At 34.6% G+C, this 23,272-nt stretch overlaps 1 protein-coding gene across 2 annotated transcripts in view; it reads left to right on the plus strand.

Annotated features, from left to right (window-relative positions):
• SCYL2 (SCY1 like pseudokinase 2) overlaps window positions 1–23,272 on the plus strand; it is a 71,683-nt gene that overhangs the window by 2,780 nt on the left and 45,631 nt on the right. For both annotated transcript variants that reach the window (XM_078449564.2, XM_078449561.2), the window contains exons 2-3: window positions 13,485–13,683; window positions 22,463–22,620. In XM_078449564.2, the coding sequence (XP_078305690.1) occupies window positions 13,507–13,683; window positions 22,463–22,620 (335 nt within the window). In that variant the 5' untranslated portion in view covers window positions 13,485–13,506. The remainder of the gene's footprint in view (window positions 1–13,484; window positions 13,684–22,462; window positions 22,621–23,272) is intronic.

The raw sequence follows: 23,272 nt of genomic DNA on the forward strand, positions 1-23,272 counted from the left end.
ATTTCAGATTTTGTATATTCTTAAATCATCTTACTGTAGATGTAAGAAAGTGACCTTAGTGGTCATTTAGTCTAATTTCCTACCTGATTATTCCTTTTCCCCATTCTCCAGCTGAAGGGGCTGAATAGTGAGATGCTGCCACCCCAGTGCTGCTACTTTTTTGAAATTATGGTAATTTCAAGAATCTGCTTGACTTCCTGTAGTAAAAACTACACTAAGTACATGGGGTTCATTGAAGTGCCTTCACAAGAGTTGGATGTAATCTCTCCTCAGATCTTACTGTTTAAATTGCTGACTTGATGTTTAAGCATATATTGCCTTGTAATTTCTTATGTTGTTTTCTAAGGCTTATTGTACAGTGGTCTTAAGTTTGTAAATAGTGATGGAATGTTTTACTTCTTGTTTCTCTTACTGTACCTAGTATGGTGCTTTCTACCTGGTAGGTAATCAATAATTTGTTGAACAAATGTGTGCATCATTGTTCATTCCTAAGTCTCTTTAGTGTTTTATGTTTTTCCTAAATCAGCTTGTCTCCTGTAAGTAATCTGTTCTAGCTCAACTGATAATAATTAGATACTTTCTGTAGTTGTAAAGAGAATGATTGTACTCTGCTTGTGTGATCTTTGTTTTCTGAATAGGATTAACCATGATGGAAAGGCTAAAGAATAGTGTCCATCATTTTTTTTGAAAATTATATCTTTTTAAAGCTTGTAGTGATCTCTGAGTGTTCTCACAAGAAAAAAATGTATTTCAAGAATATATCTCAGAACCATCTTACTTTAGATGTAAACAGATACACATTGCATATGGGAGTGTAGGTACGACATTTTTTCTCAAATTTTATGAATCATTTTACCAAAAGCATTTGTGTCATGTTAATGTAATTCTTATTTTGAATTACAAAATTTCATTTTACGAATACCTAACTGTATAAATCACTGTATAAGTGGTATTCTTTTATATTCAGGCATTTATATGGAGAGAAATCTCAGACCCTTGTGCTTCTTTAATGAATAAAGCAAACTATTTTGAGTTCATTGGTATTTATTTGTACTGTTCACCTAGTGGTCAGTGTGTATTATTTTGTGCTTATTGAAAGTCTCGTTTCTGCTAGGTGCCGTGAGACTAACAAGTACTAAACTTTATTTCATTATCAGATGTAATTATAGTAACTTTTAAATTTGCATTACAGTATTTACAACATAAATGTGAGCTAATTCTACTTTTTGATATTTTATTCTTGGGAAAGTAAGGGATTCTTGGCAGTTGTGTTACTTGAAAATGTAGGAATTTTTTTAAGTTTAAATCTAATTTTACCTACTCTATTCCTGCTGTATCTAGAGTTTGTAAGTAGGCAGAACTGTAAGAACTGCCAATTCCTTTCAGCTACCTGCCATCAGGTGCTGTAACAGTCAACCCACTTTCTGCCAGCTGCTTGTAAAATCTGGTATTACAGCAGATTTACCTTCTGGTTCTACCAAAAACCAAGTGATGACTGAGCCAGATACAGAGAGATATAATCTTGGAATCATAATTAAGTTGTCCCAAATCTTATTTTGCCTGGATTCAGGAGGGAAAGATGATTGAATTTCACGTGTATTCTACTAAATGGTATACAAGGGGAAATGGCTTATATGAATGGATATTTCTGTCATTTGTAACTATCTTTCGAAAAATACGGGCTTTTTTTCTTTATTCAACAATCAAGTGACAATTTGAAAAGCTAACATTTTAAGAAAGGATATTTGGACTCTAGTTTACTTATATGTCAGAGGAATATTGCTAATAATTCAAAATCTCATTTAAGTTCAGGTCTTTTTTTTAAAGTTTATTTATTTATTTTGAGAGAAAGAAAGAGAGTGTATGGACAGGGGTGGGGCAGAGAGAGAATCCTAAGCAGACTCCACACTGTCAGTGCAGAACCAGATGTGGGGCTTGAACCCATGAACCATGAGATTATGACCTGAGCCGAAATCAAGAGTTGGACGCTTAACCTACTGAGCTACCCAGCTGCCCCGGGTTCAGGTTTCTTTCTTTCTTTCTTTCTTTTTTTTTTTTTTTAAATTTACATCCAAATTAGTTAGCAAATAGTGCAACAATGATTTCAGGAGTAGATTCCTTACTGCCCCTTACCCATTTAGCCCATCCCCCCTCCCACAACCCCTCCATAAACCCTCAGTTTATGAGTCTCTTCTGTTTTGTCCCCCTCCCTGTTTTTATATTCTTTTTGTTTCCCTCCCCTTATGTTCATCTCTTTTGTCTCTTAAAGTCCTCATATGAGTGAAGTCATATGATTTTTGTCTTTCTCTGACTGACTAATTTCACTTAGCATAATACCCTCCAGTTCCATCCACGTAGTTGCAAATGGCAAGATTTCATTCTTTTTGATTGCCAAGTAATACTCCATTGTATATATATACCACATCTTCTTTATCCATTCATCCATCGATGGGACGTTTGGGCTCTTTCCATACTTTGGCTGTTGTTGACAGTGCTGCCATAAACATGGGAGTGCATGTGTCCCTTTGAAACAGTACCCCTGTATCCCTTGGATAAATGCCTAGTAGTACAATTGCTGGATTGTAGGGTAGTTCTATTTTTAGTTTTTTGAGGAACCTCCGTACTGTTTTCCAGAGTGGCTGCACCAAGCTTGCATTCCCAAGGTTTCTTTTAAAAGCTCTCCTTGGCAACCTTTTTCAAGCTCACAGCCTTAACTGCTGTACTGCTTTATAAGCTCATGGTGCCCAAAGTTTAGTCTTCAGTCAAGACTTTTTTTCTAAGTTTTTGGCCTATATATCTAAAAACCTACTAGATCTATCTCCATGTGAATGTCATTCAGGCAACTCAACTTCAAAATGTCAAAAATTGAATTCTTCCTCTCAAAAACAGAGTTATCTCTTGTAAGTCTTATAAGCCTTGGTGAATGGCTTCACTCTCCACCTAGACTCTGAAATGGGAGACCTGATTGGGATTCCTAGTTTTGTCCCTTTCCTTTATCTAATTGGTCACGAAGTTCACTTAGTTCTAACTCGTACTTGTTTTTTCCTTTCTTTTCCTTCCTTACTGCTATTATCTTACTTCAGCAACCTCTCCCTCTCTTTTTTTTTTTTTTTTTTTTGAGAGAGAGAGAGAGAGAGAAAGAAAGAGAGAGAGCAAGTAGGGGAGAGGGGTAGAGGGAGAGAGAATCCCAAGCAGGCTCCATGTTCAGTGCAGAGCAATATGGGGCTGATCCCACGACCCTGGAATCATGACCTGAGCTGAAATCAAAAGTTGGACGCTCAACCAGCTGAGCCACCCAGCACCCCAACCTCTCCCTCTTTTAAAATTTGTTTAAAATTTGATGTATGTAAAAGTGCATAGCAAAGTTTAATATGTAGTTATAAAATAAGCATCCATATAACTAACACCTTTGAAACATCCCCTCTTCCTGCCATCTCTTCCCTATCTTCCTTGTCCTTATTTCCAAGTGTCCTTGTCCTTTCCTTTGTTTTCTTGCTTTGTATACATTGTAAATTATATCATCCCTCACTATGTATGTAGTTCATCACACTGATGTTCCCTTTAGTCTTGCCATATTCCCTCCTTCCACTCCTAGTATATCTTTCACTTTGCTTGATAGAGTGATTGATCTTACTCATGCTTGAAACCCTTCTGTGGCTTATAGCTTGATTGCTTATTACTAATTGCTCTTGGTGATCTGGCTTTTATAAGTCTCTTCTGCCATACTTCCCTGTTTCCTCCAGCTTTATCTGAACTGCTTTGTTTTTACTCTTTGTCTTTACTCCTATACTTTTCCCATTCTCTACCTAGTTCATTCCTATTCACTGTTAGAGACATGTCTAGCTTTGCTTTACTGTTTTGGGAAAACTTCCTTCCCTCTGTTCCTGTTTGTGTTTTGTTTTGTTTTGCTTTATTTATTTATTTATTTATTTATTTATTTATTTATTTTGCTATGTAAGACTTTGTATGTGTATTCTGTAGCATTTTATCACTGTAGGCTAATGCTATGGATGGTTTACTTCTCTGTCTCTTGGCCCTTTGATGGTAAGATCTTTCATGGCTTATTTTTCCTTCTTTCTCCCCCACTTTCTTATATGGTATCACGTACACAGTGGGCACTCAATAAATATTAAATAATTTACCAGGTGAATTTCCATGTCTGTTCTCATCATGTGTACACACACTAGTGTTGGCTCTGTTTGGATGATGGATGGGCATTTCAAGTTTGAATATTACCTCTGAAAATATCCTTTGTTTTCATACTGAGCTATTTGTAGTTCTCAAATCACATCATGGTCTTGCTTCTCTCCTGGAGCATGGCACGTACGTCTTGTTAATTGCTATAAACCTTTGCAGGTTTGAGTTAGCTACAGGACTGAGTCCCTAAAGAGAGAAGTGTTTCTATTTACATCTGCATTTCCAGTGTATAACCAGCACATGGCATATAATACGTAGCGACTTAGCCAGAGTTAGAGGAATGGGTATGTAGGTTTTAAATAGGGTTTTTATGTCCCTTCACCTCCCCCATCAAAATCAGCAGCAGATGTTCATAGAGAACAACTTGGCATGCAATAAATATTTTCATAATGCCAACAGCAACATTTTCTAACTGCTTATAGAAATGCATTAAATTAAAAAGGGAAAGTGAGTCTCTATTTCTGTTTATAGATACTTCAAATCTGTCATGGAAGAAAGTAGGTCATATTTACATCAATATAATTTAAATTAACAGAGAAAATTAGATATAAACTAGTGCTGCCTTAGTCCAGTGGCCTTCCAAATATTTTTGCTTGTGTGTTCTCTAAATAATTTTGAAAAACAATATACTCCTTTGCATGTTTTTAAGTTGATGGTATCTGAAATGTTTGTCAAGAGTTTAGATAGTTACAGGTCACCTAGATGGCTCAGTTGGTTGGGTGTTGGACTCTTTGATTTCAGCTCAGGTCATGATCTCATGGTTTATGGGACTGAGCCCTGCATCAGGCTCTGTGCTGTCCACACGGAACCTGCTTTGGATTCTATCCCTCTCCCTCTCTGCTCCTCTCCCCCTCTCATGTGCTCTCTCAAATTAACATTAAAAAAAAGAGTTTCAGTTGTTAAAAAGGATCTAATTTCTAGACTTGCATATTGTGATTATGTTTTGCTTTTATCAAAACCTTGGAGTTTTTGCCTGTTGATTGAAATTAACTTGTTCTTATATATCCCTATGACAGCCATCTTATTTCTTAATTGTAAATCTGTGATAGATAAGGCATGGGGTCTTGCTGTTAATATCTGGGCTGGAAGGAATAAAGCACATACATCCTCTTTAGTATTTTTTCCCGAACTTATTTTTGCTTTATTTTTTTTATTTATTAAAAAAACTTTTTTTAATGTTTATTTATTTTTGAGAGAGAGAGAGAGTGCAAGAAGCAGGGGTGGGGCAGAGAGAGAGGGAGAACAGAATCCGAAGCAGGCTCCAGACTCTGAGCTGTTAGCACAGAGCCGGATGCCGGGCTCTACCTCATGAACTGTGAGATCATGATCTGAGCTGAAGTCGGATGCTTAACTGACCGAGCCACCCAGGCGCCCCGATATTTTTTGCTTTATTCTTAAAGGACTTTCAGTATTAATGCATTCTTGAATTGCATTTACCCTGCTCTTCAAAGTTTTTTATATCCAGGGAAATGCCCTATAATAAGACTGGGATAGCTGAGAAAATACTTTTCTTTGGTCAAGTGGGAGAAAATTGTAAGGAAAGTGTGGGTTAAGGAAGATTTGTAGGACACAGACTTTGTCAGGCAAATCAGTTTTAGGAGTAAACACAGAAGTTGAAGAAAGTTACAGGGTTTAGACCTCTTTTTGTGCCATGGACTCTTTGACAATTTAGTGAAGCCTGTATCCTCAAGAGTATTATTTTTGCAGGCAACTGCTCTACCACTGAGCTTTACCCCTACTCAAGAGTATTATTTTTGGTTCAGCTCATCAATTTCTACAAAAGCCTCAGGGATTCCACTGGGATTACATTGAGTATATAGATCAGTAGGGAAAATTGGTATTTTAACATTATTGAGTTTTTCAATTCATAAACACCAATCTTTCCTTTTTTTTTTTCTTAAGTTTTTTATATTTATTTATTTATTTATTTAGAGAACATGCACATGCATATGCACGGAGGAGGGACAGAGGGAAAGACAGAATCTTAAGCAGGCTCCACACTGAGTGAGGAGCTGACATGGGGCTCAGTCTCAGGATCATGAAATCATGACTTGAGCCGAAATCAGTAGTTGGTCGCTTAACCAACTGAGGCACCCTGGTGCCCCCACAATCTTTCCTTTAAGTCTTCTTCAGTTTTTCTCAGCAGTTTTTGTTATTTTCACTGTACAAGTCTTATATATCTTTTAAATTTAGATAGGTGTTTCATGTTCTTGAGATGGTATTTTTGAAATTTCAGTGTTTGTTTCTAGTATAAATAGTCTTTAAAAAAATTGTTTTTAATGATTATTTTTGAGAGAGACAGAGCGTGAGTGGGGGAGGGGCAAAGAAAGAGGGAGACACAGAATCTGAAGCAGACTCCAGGCTCTGAGCTGTCAGCACAGAGCTTGACTCAGGGCTTGAACCCGTGAACCATGAGATCATGACCTGAGCCGAAGTGGGAGTTTAACGAACCAAGCCACCCAGGTGTCCCAGAAATAGTCTTTTTTTAAAAAATATTCCATTCTTACATTCTACTGTAATGCTAAACTCATATTCTAGTAGCATTTTTGTAGATTCCTTCTGACTTTAATTGTACATGATCCGAATACCTTTTTATTTTGTTCTCTTAATTGCTTTGGCTAAGACCTCCATTAGAATTTTGAACTGAAGTGGTAAAAGTAAATATTTTTACTTTAAGAAGAAAGCAATCAATCTTTTATTTTTAAATATAATAGTAGCTGTAGGTATTCAAAGATTCTATTTATCAGATTGATGAAGTTCCTTTCTTTCCTTCTTTACTTCCTTCCTTTTTTAAAGTAGGCTCCATGCCCATTGTGGGGCTTGAACTCACAACCCTGAGATTAGGAGCATCATGCTCTATCAACTGAGCCAGCCAGGAGCCCTGAGGAAGTTTTTTTTTGTTTTTTTGTTTTCCTGTTCTAAGCTGAGAATTTTTATTGTGAATATGTATTAAATTTTGTTAAAAATCTTTTTTGCCTTTATTGAGATGATCATATGCCCCTCCCCCATTATGTAGTTAGTATGGTGAATTACATGAATTTGTTTTTTTTTTTTTACATTTTTTTTAAATCTTTATTTTTATTTTTTGAGAGAGAGAGAGAGAGACAGAGCATGAGCCGGGGAGGAGCAGAGAGAGAGAGGGAGACACAGAATCTGAAACAGGCTCCAGGCTCTGAGCTATTAGCACAGAGCCCGATGAGGGGCTCTAACTCACAAACTGCGAGATTATGACCTGAGCCGAAGCCGGACACTCAACCGACTGAGCCACCCAGGCGCCCCTACGTGAATTTGTTTTGAGTGTTAAATCAACCTTGCGTTCCTTAGATGAATCTCACTTGGTTATAGGGTTGGGTTTATTGGATTTGATGTGCTAATATTTTGTTAAGGATTTTTGCATGTTGATGACAAATATTGGTATGCAGTTTTCTTGGGTCATTAGTTGTTGGTATCAGGACAATACTGACTATATAACATGACATGAAAATTGTTCTCTCTGTGTTCTAGAAGAGCTTGTACAGATCTGGTTTTTATTTTTTCCTTAAATATTTGATAGAATTCAACAGGGAAGCCATTTGAGCCTGGAGTATATTTTGTGGTAAAGGTTGTAGTTATGAATTGGATTTCTTTTATGTAGGACTATTCTGAGTTCCTGTTCCTTCTTGAGTCAATTGTTTTGGCTTTCAAGGATTTTTTCCATTTCATCCAAGTTGTTGAATTAATTGGCATAAAGTCATCTGTAATACCTTATTGTTTAAAATCTGGGATTTATATAGGATTAGAATCTGTAGGATTTCCTCTATTTCTGATATTGGTCATTTGTGTCTTTAAACATTTTCTTAATGTAGTTAGTGGCTTTTTAAAGCCATAGTTTTTGGCTTCATTGATTTTTCTTTTATTTCTGTAAAATAGAGTGTTACATTAAATTCAATGTGTTTCATTGATTTCTACTCATTATTTTCTTTTTCCTACTTAATTTGAGTTTAGTTGTTTTTTTTTATTTTTTCCCCTAGCTTTCTAAGATGGAAGGTGACAGCACTAATTTTGGCGTTTTTCCCCCCTCATATAAACATTTAAAGTTGTGTCTTTTCCACTAGTCACCAGCTTGCCTACATCCCACAGATTTTTACTTTTCAGTCACCTCAAAGTATTTAAAAATTTCTGTGACTTATTTATTTTAGCCCTTGGGTTATTGAGAAGTATTTAATACATATTTGAGAAGTTCAAATATGTTTTGCATTTTTTTTTTCAACTTTTTTTTTTTTTTTTTTTTTTTTTTTTATTTATTTGTGGGACAGAGAGAGACAGAGCATGAACGGGGGAGGGACAGAGAGAGAGGGAGACACAGAATCGGAAACAGGCTCCAGGCTCTGAGCCATCAGCCCAGAGCCTGACGCGGGGCTCGAACTCACGGACCGTGAGATCGTGACCTGGCTGAAGTCGGACGCTTAACCGACTGCGCCACCCAGGCGCCCCTGCATTTTTTTAAAAAGATATTTACCTACTACTTATTTCTAGTTTAATTTCATTGTGGTCAAATTCAAATAATGTATTTTATATTTCAGTAGTTTTACATATGTTGAGATTTGTTTTATGGCCAAGAATATAGTCTTTTTTTTATTTTTTATTTTTTTAAAATTATTTTTGAGAGAGAGAGAGAGAGAGCAAGCAGGGAAGGGGCAGAGAGAGGGAGACACAGAATCGGAAGCAGGCTCCAGATTCTGAGTGCTCAGCACAGAGCCCGACGCGGGGCTCGAACTCACAGATCGCGAGATCATGACCTGAGCTGTAGTTGGCCGCCCAACCGACAAAGCCACCCAGGAGCCCCAAGAATATAGTTAGTCTTAATTAATGTTCCACGTACACATGAAAACAAAATGCATTCTGCTCTTGTCAAGTAGGATATTATGGGTGGGTCATGTTGTTTGATAGTGTTGTTTATGTCTTCTATATCCTTACTGATTTTTTTTTGTCTGCTCAGTCTATGTCCATTTATTTCTGAAAGAGGATCCTTGAAGTCTCTAAGTATAATTATGGATTTGTTTGTTTCTTTCAGTCATTTTTTTGCTGTCTTTATTTTAAAGCTCTTATTCAGTGTGTACACATTGAAGATTTTATGTTTTCTTGATGAATTGACATCTTTGTTATTATGAAATGTTGCCTATTCTGTTTGTAATTAATATAGCCACTCTTGCTTGGTATATTTTAACATTTTTTCAGTTTTAAGTCATCCTGTAATGTGGACTTTTTTTTTTTAATGTTTATTATTTATTTTAAGAGAGACAGCAAGAATGTGCATGAGCTGGGGAGGGGCAGAGAGAGAGGGAGAGAGAGAGAATCCCAAGCAGGCTCCAGTGTGGGACTTGATCCCATGACCATGAGATAATGACCTGAGCTGAAATCAAGAGTCATACACTTACCCAACTGAGCCACGTCGACACCCCTGGAGTGGATTTCTTGTTAGCAGTACATAGTTGGGTCTTGCTTTTTAATCTAGTTTGACAGTTTCATCTTTTAATTGGAATTTTAAATCATTTACACTTAATGTAATTATTTGTAGGGTCAGATTTAAATCTGCTCTCTTGCTATTTGTTTTCTACTTGTTACAGTTGTTCTTTGTTCCTTTCTTCCTCTTTTCCTACATCTTTTTGTATTCATCTTATTTTAGGATTCCATTTTATTTCCATTATTGACTTTTTAGCTGTATCTATTATTTTACTTATTAGTCTAGGATTTAATGTGTTTTTAATTTGCTATAATCTATTTTCAAGTGATGTTATATTACTTGAAATATAATAGAAGAATCTCTCATATATACTTCCATTTCTTCTCTCCTGTGCTTGTTTTGTTTTGTCATATTTTTTACTTCTACATATACCTATATATATATATATATATAGGTATATGTATTTTGTTTTTTTGCTTTAAATGATCAGTTATCTTTTAAAAATAACTTGAGAAGTTTTTTTATAAACCCACGTAATTTTTATTTCTAGTGTCCTCCATTCTTTTTATGGATTCACATTTCCATCTGGTATCTTTTTCCTTCTGTTTGAAGGACTTCTTTTAATATCTCTTCTAGTGAATATTTGTTGGCAACAAATTCTCTCAGATTTTGTTTTCCTGAAGAAATATTTCACATTTATTTTTGAAAGTTTTTTTTTCCCCTGCCTTATAGAATTCTAGGTTGACAGGTGTTTTTGTTTTTTTTGTTTGTTTTTTTTAGCACTTTACAGACCTCCATTCAGTTGTTCCCTGGCTTGTATAGTTTCTGATTAGAAGTCTGTGGAAAATTCTTATCTTTTTTCCTTTCTATGTAATTTTCCTGTTCCCTCTGGCTGCTTTTAAGATTTTCTCTTACTGACTTTTAGCTATTTAATATGACATGTCCAAACATGGTTTTCTGTTTATCCTGCTTGTGGTTTATTGAATTTCTTGACACCTTGTATAGTTTTCATCAAATTCAGAAACATTTTGGCCATTATGCTTTCCAATGTTATTTTTCCCTTTTCCTTCTTACTTTTGGGATTCAGTTATATATGTTATACTGTGATATTGTCCCACAGGTCATTGAGACTTTGTTCATTTTTTTTTTCCCTAGGCTTTTACTCTACCTTCAGGTTTTACTAATTTTTTTTCCTACTTTCTCTAATTTGTTAATCATATTCTCTAAATTTTTTATTTGAAATATTTTACTTTTTATCTCTAGAATTTTCATTTGGGTTTTTAAAAAAGACCCTATTTTCTTCATTATGTTCATGTTTTCCTTGAAATACTTAGATATGTGATAGATTTTTTTTTTTTTAAGTTTATTTATTTTGAGAGAGAGTGAGTGAACAGGGGAGGGGCAGATAGAGAAGGAGAGAGAAGATCCCAAGCCGATTCTGTGCTGCCAACACAGAGCCCAATAGGGGGCTCAAACTCACGAACTGTGAGATCATGACCTGAGCCTAAACCAGGAGTTGGATACTTAACCAACTGAGCTTTCATTATGATAGCTTTTTAATGTTTTTAATGTCTATAACCTATCATTTTGGAGGATTTATTGACTGATTTGTTCTTGATTATGAGCACATTTTCTTGCTTCTTGGCAAATCTAATATTTATTGATTGCATGGTGAACATTGTGAATGTTACATTGTTAGGTTTCTGAAATTTTTTTTTGTCTTTCTTTCATGAATATTGGGTTTCATTCTGGTCAGTTAAGTAATTCATGATTAGTTTGATCATTTGAGACTTACTTTTAGTTTTTTAGGGCAGGTTTAGAGTAGATTTTACTCTGAGAACAGTTTATCTCACTACTAAGGCATGGTTCTTTTGGGGTTTCTACTGAATGCTTTTGGTTGAGCATTGAGGCCTCTACTCTAGCTGGTGAGAAATTAAATGAATTGCAGCCCTGTGTGGACTCTGGAACTATTCAGCTTACAGCTCTCTAGTTGGTCCTTGCCTGACCTGGTGGAGTTTCATACCATGTGTGGGCATCTTAGTGTTCAACAGTGCATCAGATTTCTCTGAAAATTTCTGAGCTCTTTCTTAGCATAGTTTCCTTCTCTCTTTCTCTTTCTTTCTCTCTTGTTCCCTAATTTTCCCCTTTCTCTTTGAAATTGTATCCCAGAACTCCTAGGCACTTCTGCATCCTTGAACTCCCAATTTGTCTCAACTCTTTAAAAAAAAAAAAAAAAAAATTTTTTTAACATTTATTTATTTTTGAGACAGAGAGAGACAGAGCATGAACGGGGGAGGGTCAGAAAGAGAGGAAGACACAGAATCCTTAGCAGGGTCCAGGCTCTGAGCTGTCAGCACAGAGCCTGACGTGGGGCTCCAACTCATGAGCTGTGAGATCATGACCTGAGCCGCAGTCAGATGCTTAACCAACTGAGCCGCCAAGGAGCCCCTCTCCTCAACTCTTTAACTCAGCTAGACCGCTGCTTGGAATTCTGCTCTCTACTCTGTGGTTTGCAGTGTACCTCTAGGCAGAAAGCTGGAGCAATCCTGGGGTTCACCTTGTTAGTTTGCTTTCTCATTGGGATTACCTACCTGTGCTGCCTGAAAACATTTATTTCATATGTTTTGTCCAGCTTCTAGCTGCTTAAGGTAAGAGGATAAATTCAGTCTTTGTTCCTACATCATGGCCAGAAGTGTGTAAAATTTTAAAAATATTTTATGAGGGGTGCCTAGGTGACTCAGTCTGTTAAGCATCTGACTCTTGATTTTGACTCAGGTCATGATCTCACAGTTTATGAGTTGGAGCCCTGCATTGGGCTCCGCACTAACAGGGTAGAGCCTGCTTGGGATTCTCTCTCTGCCCCTCCTTCCCTCTCTCTTTCAAAAATAAATAAATATTAAAAGAAAAAATATTTTATGACTTACTGCTTGTGCATGTTTTACTGTCCTTTTGCCATCAATGCTTTTCTTTTAGAAGATATTCTTGAGTGATTTCATAGGTCAACAGTAGTTATTTTACTTATTATTTTTAAAATTTCTCCAAATGCTTCTCTTTGTCTCTCTTTTTTTTAATGCTTATTTATTTATTTTGAGAGAGAGAGAGTGTACGCAAGCATAAGCTGGGGAGAGGGGCAGGGAGAGGGAGAGAGAGAATCCCAAGCAGGCTCCATGCCCAGCACAGAGCCCGATGTGGGGCTTGATCCTATGACCATGAGATCCTGACCTGAGCTGAAACCAACAGTTGGATGCATAACCAACCAAGCCACCAAGGCACCTTATATCATTATTATTTTTTATTTTTGTGAAGTTTATTTATTTATTTTTGTAATCTTATACCCAACTTGGGGCTCAAACTTACGACCCCCAGATCAAGAATCATAAGTTCTTGTGACTGAGGCTGCCAGGTGCCCCTCAATGATTATTTTATTAGTGAATGAAACTTGTATCAAATACAAACTTCTTGTTTAGTATAGATAGCATTAGCTCCTTTCAGGTTTTATATGGCTGTTTTTAGTCTGAAGAAAGATTTGGGCCCTCTAATACCCTTAAAGTATTGCGGGTTCATGTTATATAGTTGAACAACATTCATGTCAGCGTCAAGTGTCTTTTCTCTTCCTGGTCTGTAATAATTGAGGTTGAAAGGAACAGTTTGGTTCCTAGATTTAAATTGCATTAGAATGTATTGGGTTCTTTGAAGACAAAACCAACATGTAGCTTTTATACTCTAGAATTGTTTCATTCCCTTTTGGGGGTATATTAAGTTTTCAGACTAAATAATGAATGTTAAGTGTTGAAACAAGTAAAAACAAATGATCAACGTTCCCCCCGTTCCCTTGTGTTTCTAGGTAACTACTCAATATTGCAGCCATGGAGTCCATGCTTAATAAGTTAAAGAGTACTGTTACGAAAGTAACAGCTGATGTCACTAGTGCTGTAATGGGAAACCCTGTCACTAGAGAATTTGATGTTGGTCGACACATTGCCAGTGGTGGCAATGGGCTAGCTTGGAAGATTTTCAATGGCACAAAAAAGTCAACAAAACAGGTAAGTTTTAATTCAGAGTCCATTGGCAAAAAATGCACATGTTAATAAGTAGTATAATGTGCATATATGTTTTTATGTTAAGAAATGCCAAAAGTAATGGGTTCTTTACTTCTCATTTCCATCTAATGAAGTCATACAAAAATAAACGCTTTTAAACATGCCCTGAATCTCCTGGTTACAAATATATTGTTTGATATATCACCCCATCTTGTAATTTAATTTTGATTACTTAATAAAATAAATGTTTCTGTTGAGTAAAGGAGCATATTAGATTTTTAGCAAAGTATTTGTTTTGGAATAAAAATTGTGTTCCTTTTCAAATTTGTCAGTAAGCTATTGGCAAAATAGTTAAATTTTCCAACATTAAATGCATTCTTATTTAGTGCATTCTTATTCCCCTTTTATTTTATATAAAATAAAAGTCTATTTTCTGGAAAATAGACTTCCGTAACATTCTTTTGTGTTTAACTTGATTTTATTATCAGAAGGGGGTACATTTGTGGAATAGTTGGTAAATGTGTTTTGAGATATACTGATTTCAAAGTTATTTTAAAAGTAACTGTTCTTTTAGCAGAGTCATTTGAATGAGTTGTATTTTTATTTTTTATTTTTTAATTTGACTTAAGAGAGCAACAGATGGTTCTCAGAAATGTGGAGGATTGTTAGTGTTAAATTTTACTAACAGTTTTCTGTTGGAATTTTTAAAGGATTGAAAACCTCCAGGTTTAAAACCTCTGTAGAAATATATTCTTTAAAAATAAAAATTACTGTTTCTAAAAGTACTTTTATTTCTCTACAAGTGAAACATATGGATTGTAAGGCGTTTGGGATTTATTACACATATTTTCCAGTAACTGTCACAGTCATACAGTTGTGGATATACATTATTTGTGACTTTTCCAAAATCAGCTTATTTACCAAACAAGTATATTAAAGACTCAATTGGCTTTGGTTATCCTTTTATGAAGTAGGAACCTTGGTCTTGTGATAGATTGCTGGTATGTGGTATGTATCTGACTGTAAATCTTGTTTTTATTGCCATTTGGTTGGAAGTCTTTAAGTTCAGAGCTGATCTTATCTTAAATGCTGATTGATTTGTCATTTTTCAACATTGTTTTCTCAGTTCACCAAGCTCACTAAAATATAAGTGGTTTCTGGAGTATTGAATGCTTAAAAAGCTATTAATGAGGCCACGAAGTTATGTAAATGATCAACCTCCAACACTAGCTTTTATAATCAGTTATATTATTGGCAAATCAAAGAACACCAAATGTACTAAATTTTGTATTATTTATTAAGGATGTAACCTAATAGTGTCTTTGTGCTTAACCGAAAGAGTTTCTAGGTGTTTGTGTTTATATCAGTAGTTCATATGCTGAAATTCTCTGATAATGTTGAAACTTCTGTTGTTCATAGAACATGAAAACCAGGCACAAATAATAGGTAATTGATTAGATATTGCACAATAATACAGCCATTCTCACTGCTCACTGCCAGAATTGGGTTCTCTTAGGAAACCACTATATCCCCCACCCCCCACACCCAAATTTATTGCTTTGTGGAAAAAGATAGTTTTGGAATGTATTCGTGGTTTTGTGGATGGATCTACATTCTTGGATGTAGTTTGAATCTTCTTTCTTTGCCTCTTTCAAACCTACGGTGTTTTAAACTGAGTATCCTATCTGGACTACTGGCTAGTTCCTTAAGGAATAGCTACATCTGTAACCACCTTGGAGTTGAAGCCTCATTTTAATTTTTCCCTTACTCGAAGTTTTAATTCTTTTTTAGTTATCTCATTTTTTATTAAAAGGGAATCATAGAAGATAGATAATCTGGACCTGTGCTATCCAGTATGGTAACCACAAGCTACATATGCCTATTTCAATTCGTAAAAACTAAATTTGGTTGCAGTAGTCACATTTGGAATGTTCCTTAGCAATATATGGCTAGTACTACTATACTAGACATTGCAGGCATAGAACTTTCTATCATCACAGAAAGTTATGTATGACAGTGTTGATCTTAGAGAAGCCAGGAGAAAAATAATGAAAAGGATATTCTTCTTGGTCTTTTTCCCCCCACATAAAGGGACACTGAGACTGAGAGCTTTTTTTTTTTTTTTTTTTTTTTAAAAACTCTCGCAGTCTTTCTTGATCTAGCATACAGTGTACTTGATTGCATTTGTGTTTTATAGCAGATTATATGATCTTAAATTTGACTTTGAAGTAAACATCAGGTTAGGTACTAGGGCTAGGAGATTCTCTCTGTGTACTTTTTGCCAAAGTTATTTGAAGTTCACAACAGTAAGCGATGAATTATAATTTCAGATCATGTACAACTTTTTGACTTTTTAACCTAAATGAAGGTTTCTGAGAGGAGTGGAGTAGTAATAAAAGCACCTACAGAACAGATGAAAAAAAGTACATATTTATGAAACCTGGAATGTAGCAAGATAAAAAGAATTGGTAAATAAAAATTTACTTGTGTGCATGGTAACGTCATTGTACCTGATTGGACGTCTGTTATTATTATTATTCTGGCTTTATGCTTCCAAAACCAGTTTTTGCTAGTTTTTATTGTTTTTGAAAGACATTCATTGAAGAAACATCTCATAGTGAGTAATTCATGAAGTGCAATGAACAATTCCTAAGAGTTTCAAGAAAAGTGTAAAGTTGATTTTTTTTTTTTGCAACTAAATAATGTGTTTAGGCTAGGTTTGTATACAAAATAATTTTGTATGCAAAATTAAGATTTTTAAAAGCTATTATTTGGGTAAGCTTAACCAAACACAACTTGTAAACATGTTAAAATGGATAATTAATTATAGCTTCTTAGCATTTGAAGCTACTATTTAGACTTAAATACTATTCAGTTTCGTTTTTGAGTGTTCATTTAGAAGCAGCTCTTAGTTCCTAACCCTTACTCTTTCTAGAATCTCAATAGAGATGTAAGACATTTCAGGGTGACATTTATGGAATGAAAACTGTGCCTATTTAGAGTTTTAAATATAAATGTATTTTTAAGAACTTATGCAGAACAGTGCACAAATCATGAGCGTATAGCTTGATGAATGTTCATAGTCAGCACACCTGTATAACCAGTATCCAGATCAAGGAACATTGCTAATATTCATATCTTCTCGTAGTCATTACCTCTCCCCACCTTCTCTCTAGGGGTAACTGCTATATGGTCCTTTGACACTTGAGAGTAACTTTTCCTGTTTTTGAACTTTATTTAAATGGAATCATGGTATCTGTGCTCCTGTAGTTTGGCTTCCATTCCTTAAATGTATGTTCATGGGATATATCTATGTTGCTGAACATAGCAGTTTTTCATTAATATATGGGGAACTTCTATGAACATTCTTAATGTGCCATTGGTATATATGACACATTATCTAGACATGGAATTGCTGGGTAATAGTGTTAGTGTTTGTTCAGCGTCAGTTTTTCCAGAGCGGTTGTATCCATCAGCATTTATAGTTTCTTCACATTCCTGCCAAACTTTTTTGTAGTCTTTTTTATTTTAGGCATTCTGACAGAGGATCTACTTTTATCTTATTTATTTAATTTGCTCACCATAAGTGTTGCTACCATTTGTCACCACACAATACTATTTACCATTGACTATGTTCCCTATGCTGTACCTTTTATCCCCGTGATTTATTTATTCCATAACTGGAAGCCTGTACCTCCCACTCTTCACTCATTTTGCCCATCTTTTCATCTGGCAACCATTAGTTTGTTCTCTGTATTTATGGGTCTGTTTCTGCTTTTTGTTTGTTTATTCATTTGTTTTGTTTTTTAGATTCCACATATAAGTGAAATCATATGGTATGATTTTCTGGTCTGACTTATTTCACTCAGCATAATACCCTCTAGGTCCATCCATGTTGTCGCAAATGGCAAGATCTCAGGGTCATTTAATTTTTGAAAATTCAGTGAAATATTCCTTACTCCTCTACTTCTGAAACTTTTATCATGTCTGATAGGTAGTTAATTACTAGGCATTGAGTTTGTTCTGCTGTGTTTCTGTTATAACTTTGTAACTGACTTTGTAGTTCTGCAGAGTAGCATGTTTAGGATTAAAATGGTATCTAAATATAGGTGTTCTTTTCAAACATATTCTTATTTCCTTTATAAAGAATATTTATTTTAGAGAGATTTCTGAGATAAATGCCCTTAATTGGATTTCGTTAACTTTTCTAGTTTTTAAATTCTACTTTATTACACAAACCATTAAAGGGAAATCTTTGGCCAAATTATATGTATCAATCATAAGTGAGAAATGGTTGCTTTGTATATATATATAGATATATATCTATATCTATATCTATATATATATATATATATATCCCTTAAAAATTGAAGTATCATCACCTTCTCTGTTAGGTAAGAATATTAGAACTATCAAGGCTGCTATTATATTTAATTTATAATAAAAGCACTATATAAATATAGTTTCTGTCTCACCAGTATACCTTTTACTTCCTTTGCATAGAAAAATAACTCTACATTTTGAAATTTCTTTCAATTCTACTGCATCAACTTTGGGCATTTATTTTGGGGGAAGATTTTTTTTTTTAAGAAATATTTTAAAAATATTTTTTAAGTTTATTTATTTATTTCGAGAGAGAGAGAAAGCACAAGCTGGGGAGAGGCAAAGAGGGAGAGAAAGAGAATCCCAAGCAGACTCCATGCTCAGGGCAGATCCTGATGTGACACTTGAACTCACGAACCATCAGATCGTGGCCTAAGCCGATGTTGGATGCTGAACCAAGTGAGCCACCCAGGCACCCCTGGGGGAAGATGTTTTTAAAAAAGAGTGTATATGTGGGTGTGTTTACTGTTTAAACATTCATTTATTACTATTAGGTATTTGTTTATTTTGACACAAGATTCTCTTGCCAGGAGACTACCCTTAAAATGAATTTAACAACATTTATTAATAGTCTTCTAGTCTCATATTTATGATTATTTTTTATCCAGTTTTAGAATAGACATTTTTTTTAAAATAAGTCAGCTTTAATCTTATTTTTGTCTTAAAAGTTACATTTGCTGCCCTGTTTCTTTTGCTTTGACAGCTGTGTAAGCTTTAAAACACCCTCAGTTAAATGACTCTTCCTATGAAGATAATGAAGATAGACTGATTTTAAAAATATGTAATAAATATTTAACTGATATTCATTATTCTAGCCACTCTACCAAATGTAGGCTTGGACATAGTCCCTTCCTTACTGCAAAATCTACATTATGTTATACAAATGCCAGTATTCATGGGTGAGGCTTGCTGATATTGTGTAGGCAAAGGCATAATTAAATTATTATAAAAAGTTAAATGATAATAAATAAAAGTTTTAAATAAAAGAAATGATTGTAGAAAGCTGAAAGTGTTAGTCAAGTTGCTTAGGTCAATAATGACCATAGACTATCTTTAATAATTTTAAGGTGTATATCTTGTTATCTCTCAGTCTTCTTAAATAACAAGTTGTTTTTAACTTAATCTAAATAAAAATTTAGATTTTGTTTTATCATTTTGAGAAAGGAACATTGTCCCCAAATCATATGAAAAATACAGTGCATGATGGTTGTCACCACTGACCAGTCACAAAAGATCTGTAAAACAGAGATCACAGGGAATATCTATGTCTCAGAAACCATCCCTGGTGGCTTTGAGGGATAGGTTACTGGAGGTCGTGATTACTATTAGGAAATCCTAGACACATTGGTATATATCTACTTAGATTTTATTACTTAAGCTGTCTTGTTTTCAGCAAGAGTTCAACTTTGTAGTTAGCAAAGTAGCTTTAAAAAATTATAAATTAGGTTTGTATCAATATGTAGTCTACATTTTGACAAATAGTTTTTAGAGTAGGTTACTTTACGGCCATTTTTTGCTTAAAGATAGGTTGTTGAGAAAAAATACTTTTGAGTAGGTAACTTTCTTTGCCAATCTATTTTAAAGAATATGAAGTGAATAAGTAAACAATAGAGTGCACAAGATTGTCTTACATTTTGTTTTAGTAATTTTTGTATAAAAAAGAGCCTCAAAATTTAATTAGAGTTAACAGTTGAGTTGACTCTTAAGTGGAAAATGTCCACTTAAGATACCTTCATCTTTTCTCAGCTTTTCTATATATTTGAAACTTTTCATAATGAAGAGTCAAAAAAGGTTTTAATTTAGGACAATAATGGAAAGCCTCCAGTAACTGCTTATCTTTATTGACCGCCACTGGGTAATAAACATCTGAGTGTCTTCTAGGTGTAAATCCTGTGGTGGATACAGAGATGTTTAAAGCATGGTTTCTTTCTTTTTTTCTTTCTTTTTCTTTTTCTTTTCTTTTCTTTTTTTTTTTTTTTGTTGGGATGGTTTCTTTAATAAGCTTCTTTGAGAAGCTTGTAATACTTCTAAGGTGAGAGGACTTTAACACAAATGATGTCTTAACAGGGTGGGTAGTGAAGTAGCAGAAGGAGAACATAGAAGTTAGTTGATTGTCTGTTCTGAAGAAAACTTTTGATATGCAGGCTAAGAGTTTTAGGAGATCAGTATGAGGTCTAAGTGTTAGTCACAACTTTGTTGAAATTGGTTAATTTCAATTGATTGGAACAAAGAGAAAATCGTTTTATTATTTTTTTTTTAAATTTTTTTTTTAACGTTTTTATTTATTTTTGAGACAGAGAGAGATAGAGCATGAACGGGGGAGGGTCAGAGAGAGAGGGAGACACAGAATCTGAAACAGGCTCCAGGCTCTGAGCTGTCAGCACAGAGCCCGACGCGGGGCTCAAACCCACAAACTGCGAGATCGTGACCTGAGCTGAAGTCGGACACTTAGCCGACTGAGCCACCCAGGCGCCCCGAGAAAATCGTTTTAATATAGTTGATAGTCTATTCTGATCTATGTAGAAATCTTTTATCTGTGACCTAAAATAATAAATGAATGTCTGAGGGAGAGAATTTTGTGGTGTGTCTTTTTCTTTTGAACTGTAGTGTTTTTCCTTAAGAGTGGTGAAATTGCAAGTGCTCAAAGAGCCATTTCATGTGATCTTTTTTTTAAGGACTCAAAACATCTTGAAAAAATAAACGCATTAAATTAGATGCATTTATAAAATGTGTTATAGCAGAATACTTACTAAAATAAGATTGTGCTCATGAATAGTGAGATAGGAACTTGAACTTCTAGGTCATTTGTTTTTAGTTCAAATTAATATTACATAATGCTCTTAGCTCTTTCTTGATAGTTCTGTGTCTTACAATGATCAAAAGAGCTAAGATTATGTATTTATATATGAGTGCTATTTAAATCTCTTAAATGATTGTTTTCCTGAAGGCATGTGTTATGTTTTACTGGGGTACTCTGTGTTTATTGGCTCTATTATTTCTGGGGAGACAGGATGTGGCCCTTAGAGTTAAAATGACTGGATTCAAATCTTGATGTTACCAATTGTGAGATCCTTAGATAGTACATTTATCTTTTCCACAGTGTCCTTATCTGTGAAGTGAGGGTAATAACTTGTAGGATTATTGTGAAGAATGAAACAATTCCTTAAAAGTGCATAAATGCTTTGGGAATGGGATGTTCAAGTTGAGTTACTAAATAGTCCTTTTATGTTATCACTTTTCAGAGACTTAATCCTCTAAAACCCTTAACTTATTTGTATACATTTAAGGAGCCTCCGACCTAAAACAAGTTGTGTTTGAGAAATTGATTGGTTTGGGATTCTCCAGTGAATCTCTGTTAGGTAATTAGGTTGCCAGGCTAACTTGTGAAAAACAGTAATCCTAATGTAGCAGAAATAATGAGGAGAGAACAATAAAATGGAAAGATACTGTCTTAGATATTGATAGTTGAGCAGTAGTAGGTTTAATTAGAGGTTTTTGAAAGAGATTTCTATAGACATTCTGAAAGTCATTCAAAATCTTGCAAAGAATTTTGGAAAGCTAGCATTGATTCTTTGCTAATTTTGCTTCCAGCTTTATCATTTTTCTTTCCATTTAGGATGGAGATGTAGCATCACTGATGCATTACACAATTGTAATATATCAACTATTAATACAGCTATTTTTTGAGTGATTTGTTAAGACTGGGTAACTGGATGGGAACTATTTTTCCTTGGGTAAGAGAGAAAATGAAAGGAAGAAGATAGTTAAGTACAATATGTGTTTTTAATATTGTAGATAATAAGCTATAAATGATCTCAAAGAGTCATAGTGGGTGAGCAGCTTCCTGTACTGGTCCCATTCATTCCCAGTTACTACCCATAAGATGGGGATAGGGTGGAAGGAGAGAGTGAATATGTTATTCATATGTAAAAGGTGCTTACAAAATGGGTTTTTGTGTAAACAAGCATTTCCTGACATATATAAGCTTTCTTTCAAAAAGTGATTCAAGATTTTATAGTATACTCCAGGGTTATCATTATGAATAGCATTTTGAATTTTTAAACATTTTAGCTTTTATTTGAATTCTCGTTAAATAAGAGATTACTACATGGGATATAACCCATTACATGCACCTTTTGTGTACCAGAGTTCAAAGATGGAGATTTTCCTATGTTCTCCTTAGATGAGGGTTCTGGGTCTAATACTTTTAAAAATATTTAAATTTATTAATCATGAAGAAACCAACTTTTTGATATCAGGAAAGTATTACAGTGGTGCTATAATTTCTCTGACATTAGATTTTAGTTATTTCTATTTGTAGACTGTTGTGACACTCGGGTAAAGTTTTATTACTTCTATATACTCTTGATTAAAATTAGATACACTATTCTTTTATTAGGAAGTGGCTGTTTTTGTCTTTGATAAAAAGCTGATTGACAAATATCAAAAATTTGAAAAGGATCAAATCATCGATTCTCTAAAACGAGGAGTCCAACAGTTAACTCGACTACGACACCCTCGACTTCTTACTGTCCAGCATCCTTTAGAAGAGTCCAGGTAAATTTTTATAAAAACTTCCATAAAAGACTTGTTTTGAACAAATACTTAAAAATAATTTTATATTTAAATTCTGTCTGTACGGCATGCTGTCAGTGACAAATTCTTATAAACTGAGTGTTGAGCTCTTATGGATTTACTATTTCCCTAAAATTTACTTGTATATTATGTGTATTTACCTCTTTGGAATTTTCTTCACATTTGCTATCAATCTGTATTTGCTTACTCTGTGCTCAGCACTGCAGTAGTCAAAGTGGAAGATGCAGAAGGATAGCATACAGTCCCTGCCTGAAAGTAGCTCTCCTTGCTAATTTGCTAGAATTTTTTGTATTCTTTGCATTTATTCCCTATTTGCAGGCTATTTTTATGTATGTTTCAGGTACTCTTCTAGACATTTAACTTTCTGATATGCTCAGCATATCAGTCCGTAGCCCTCAGTTACCCTACCATTTATTTTTTTCAAGGATATCTTGGTAATTGTTGCTGAGAATGACAAGAATATGAAATTAATGTTGTGTAGTCTTAACTGGATCTTCAAGCTTATGGTGCTTTTAATGATACCCTAGCTATATAAACTTTTTCCACATTAGTCATAACCCCTAATTTCTTTCTTCCTTCCTTCCTACCTAGCAGACTGTATTCCTCTCTCTAA

This window comes from Panthera onca, chromosome B4, assembly GCF_046562875.1.
Source record: "Panthera onca isolate mPanOnc1 chromosome B4, mPanOnc1 haplotype 2, whole genome shotgun sequence".
NCBI classification, from domain to species: Eukaryota; Metazoa; Chordata; class Mammalia; order Carnivora; family Felidae; genus Panthera; species Panthera onca.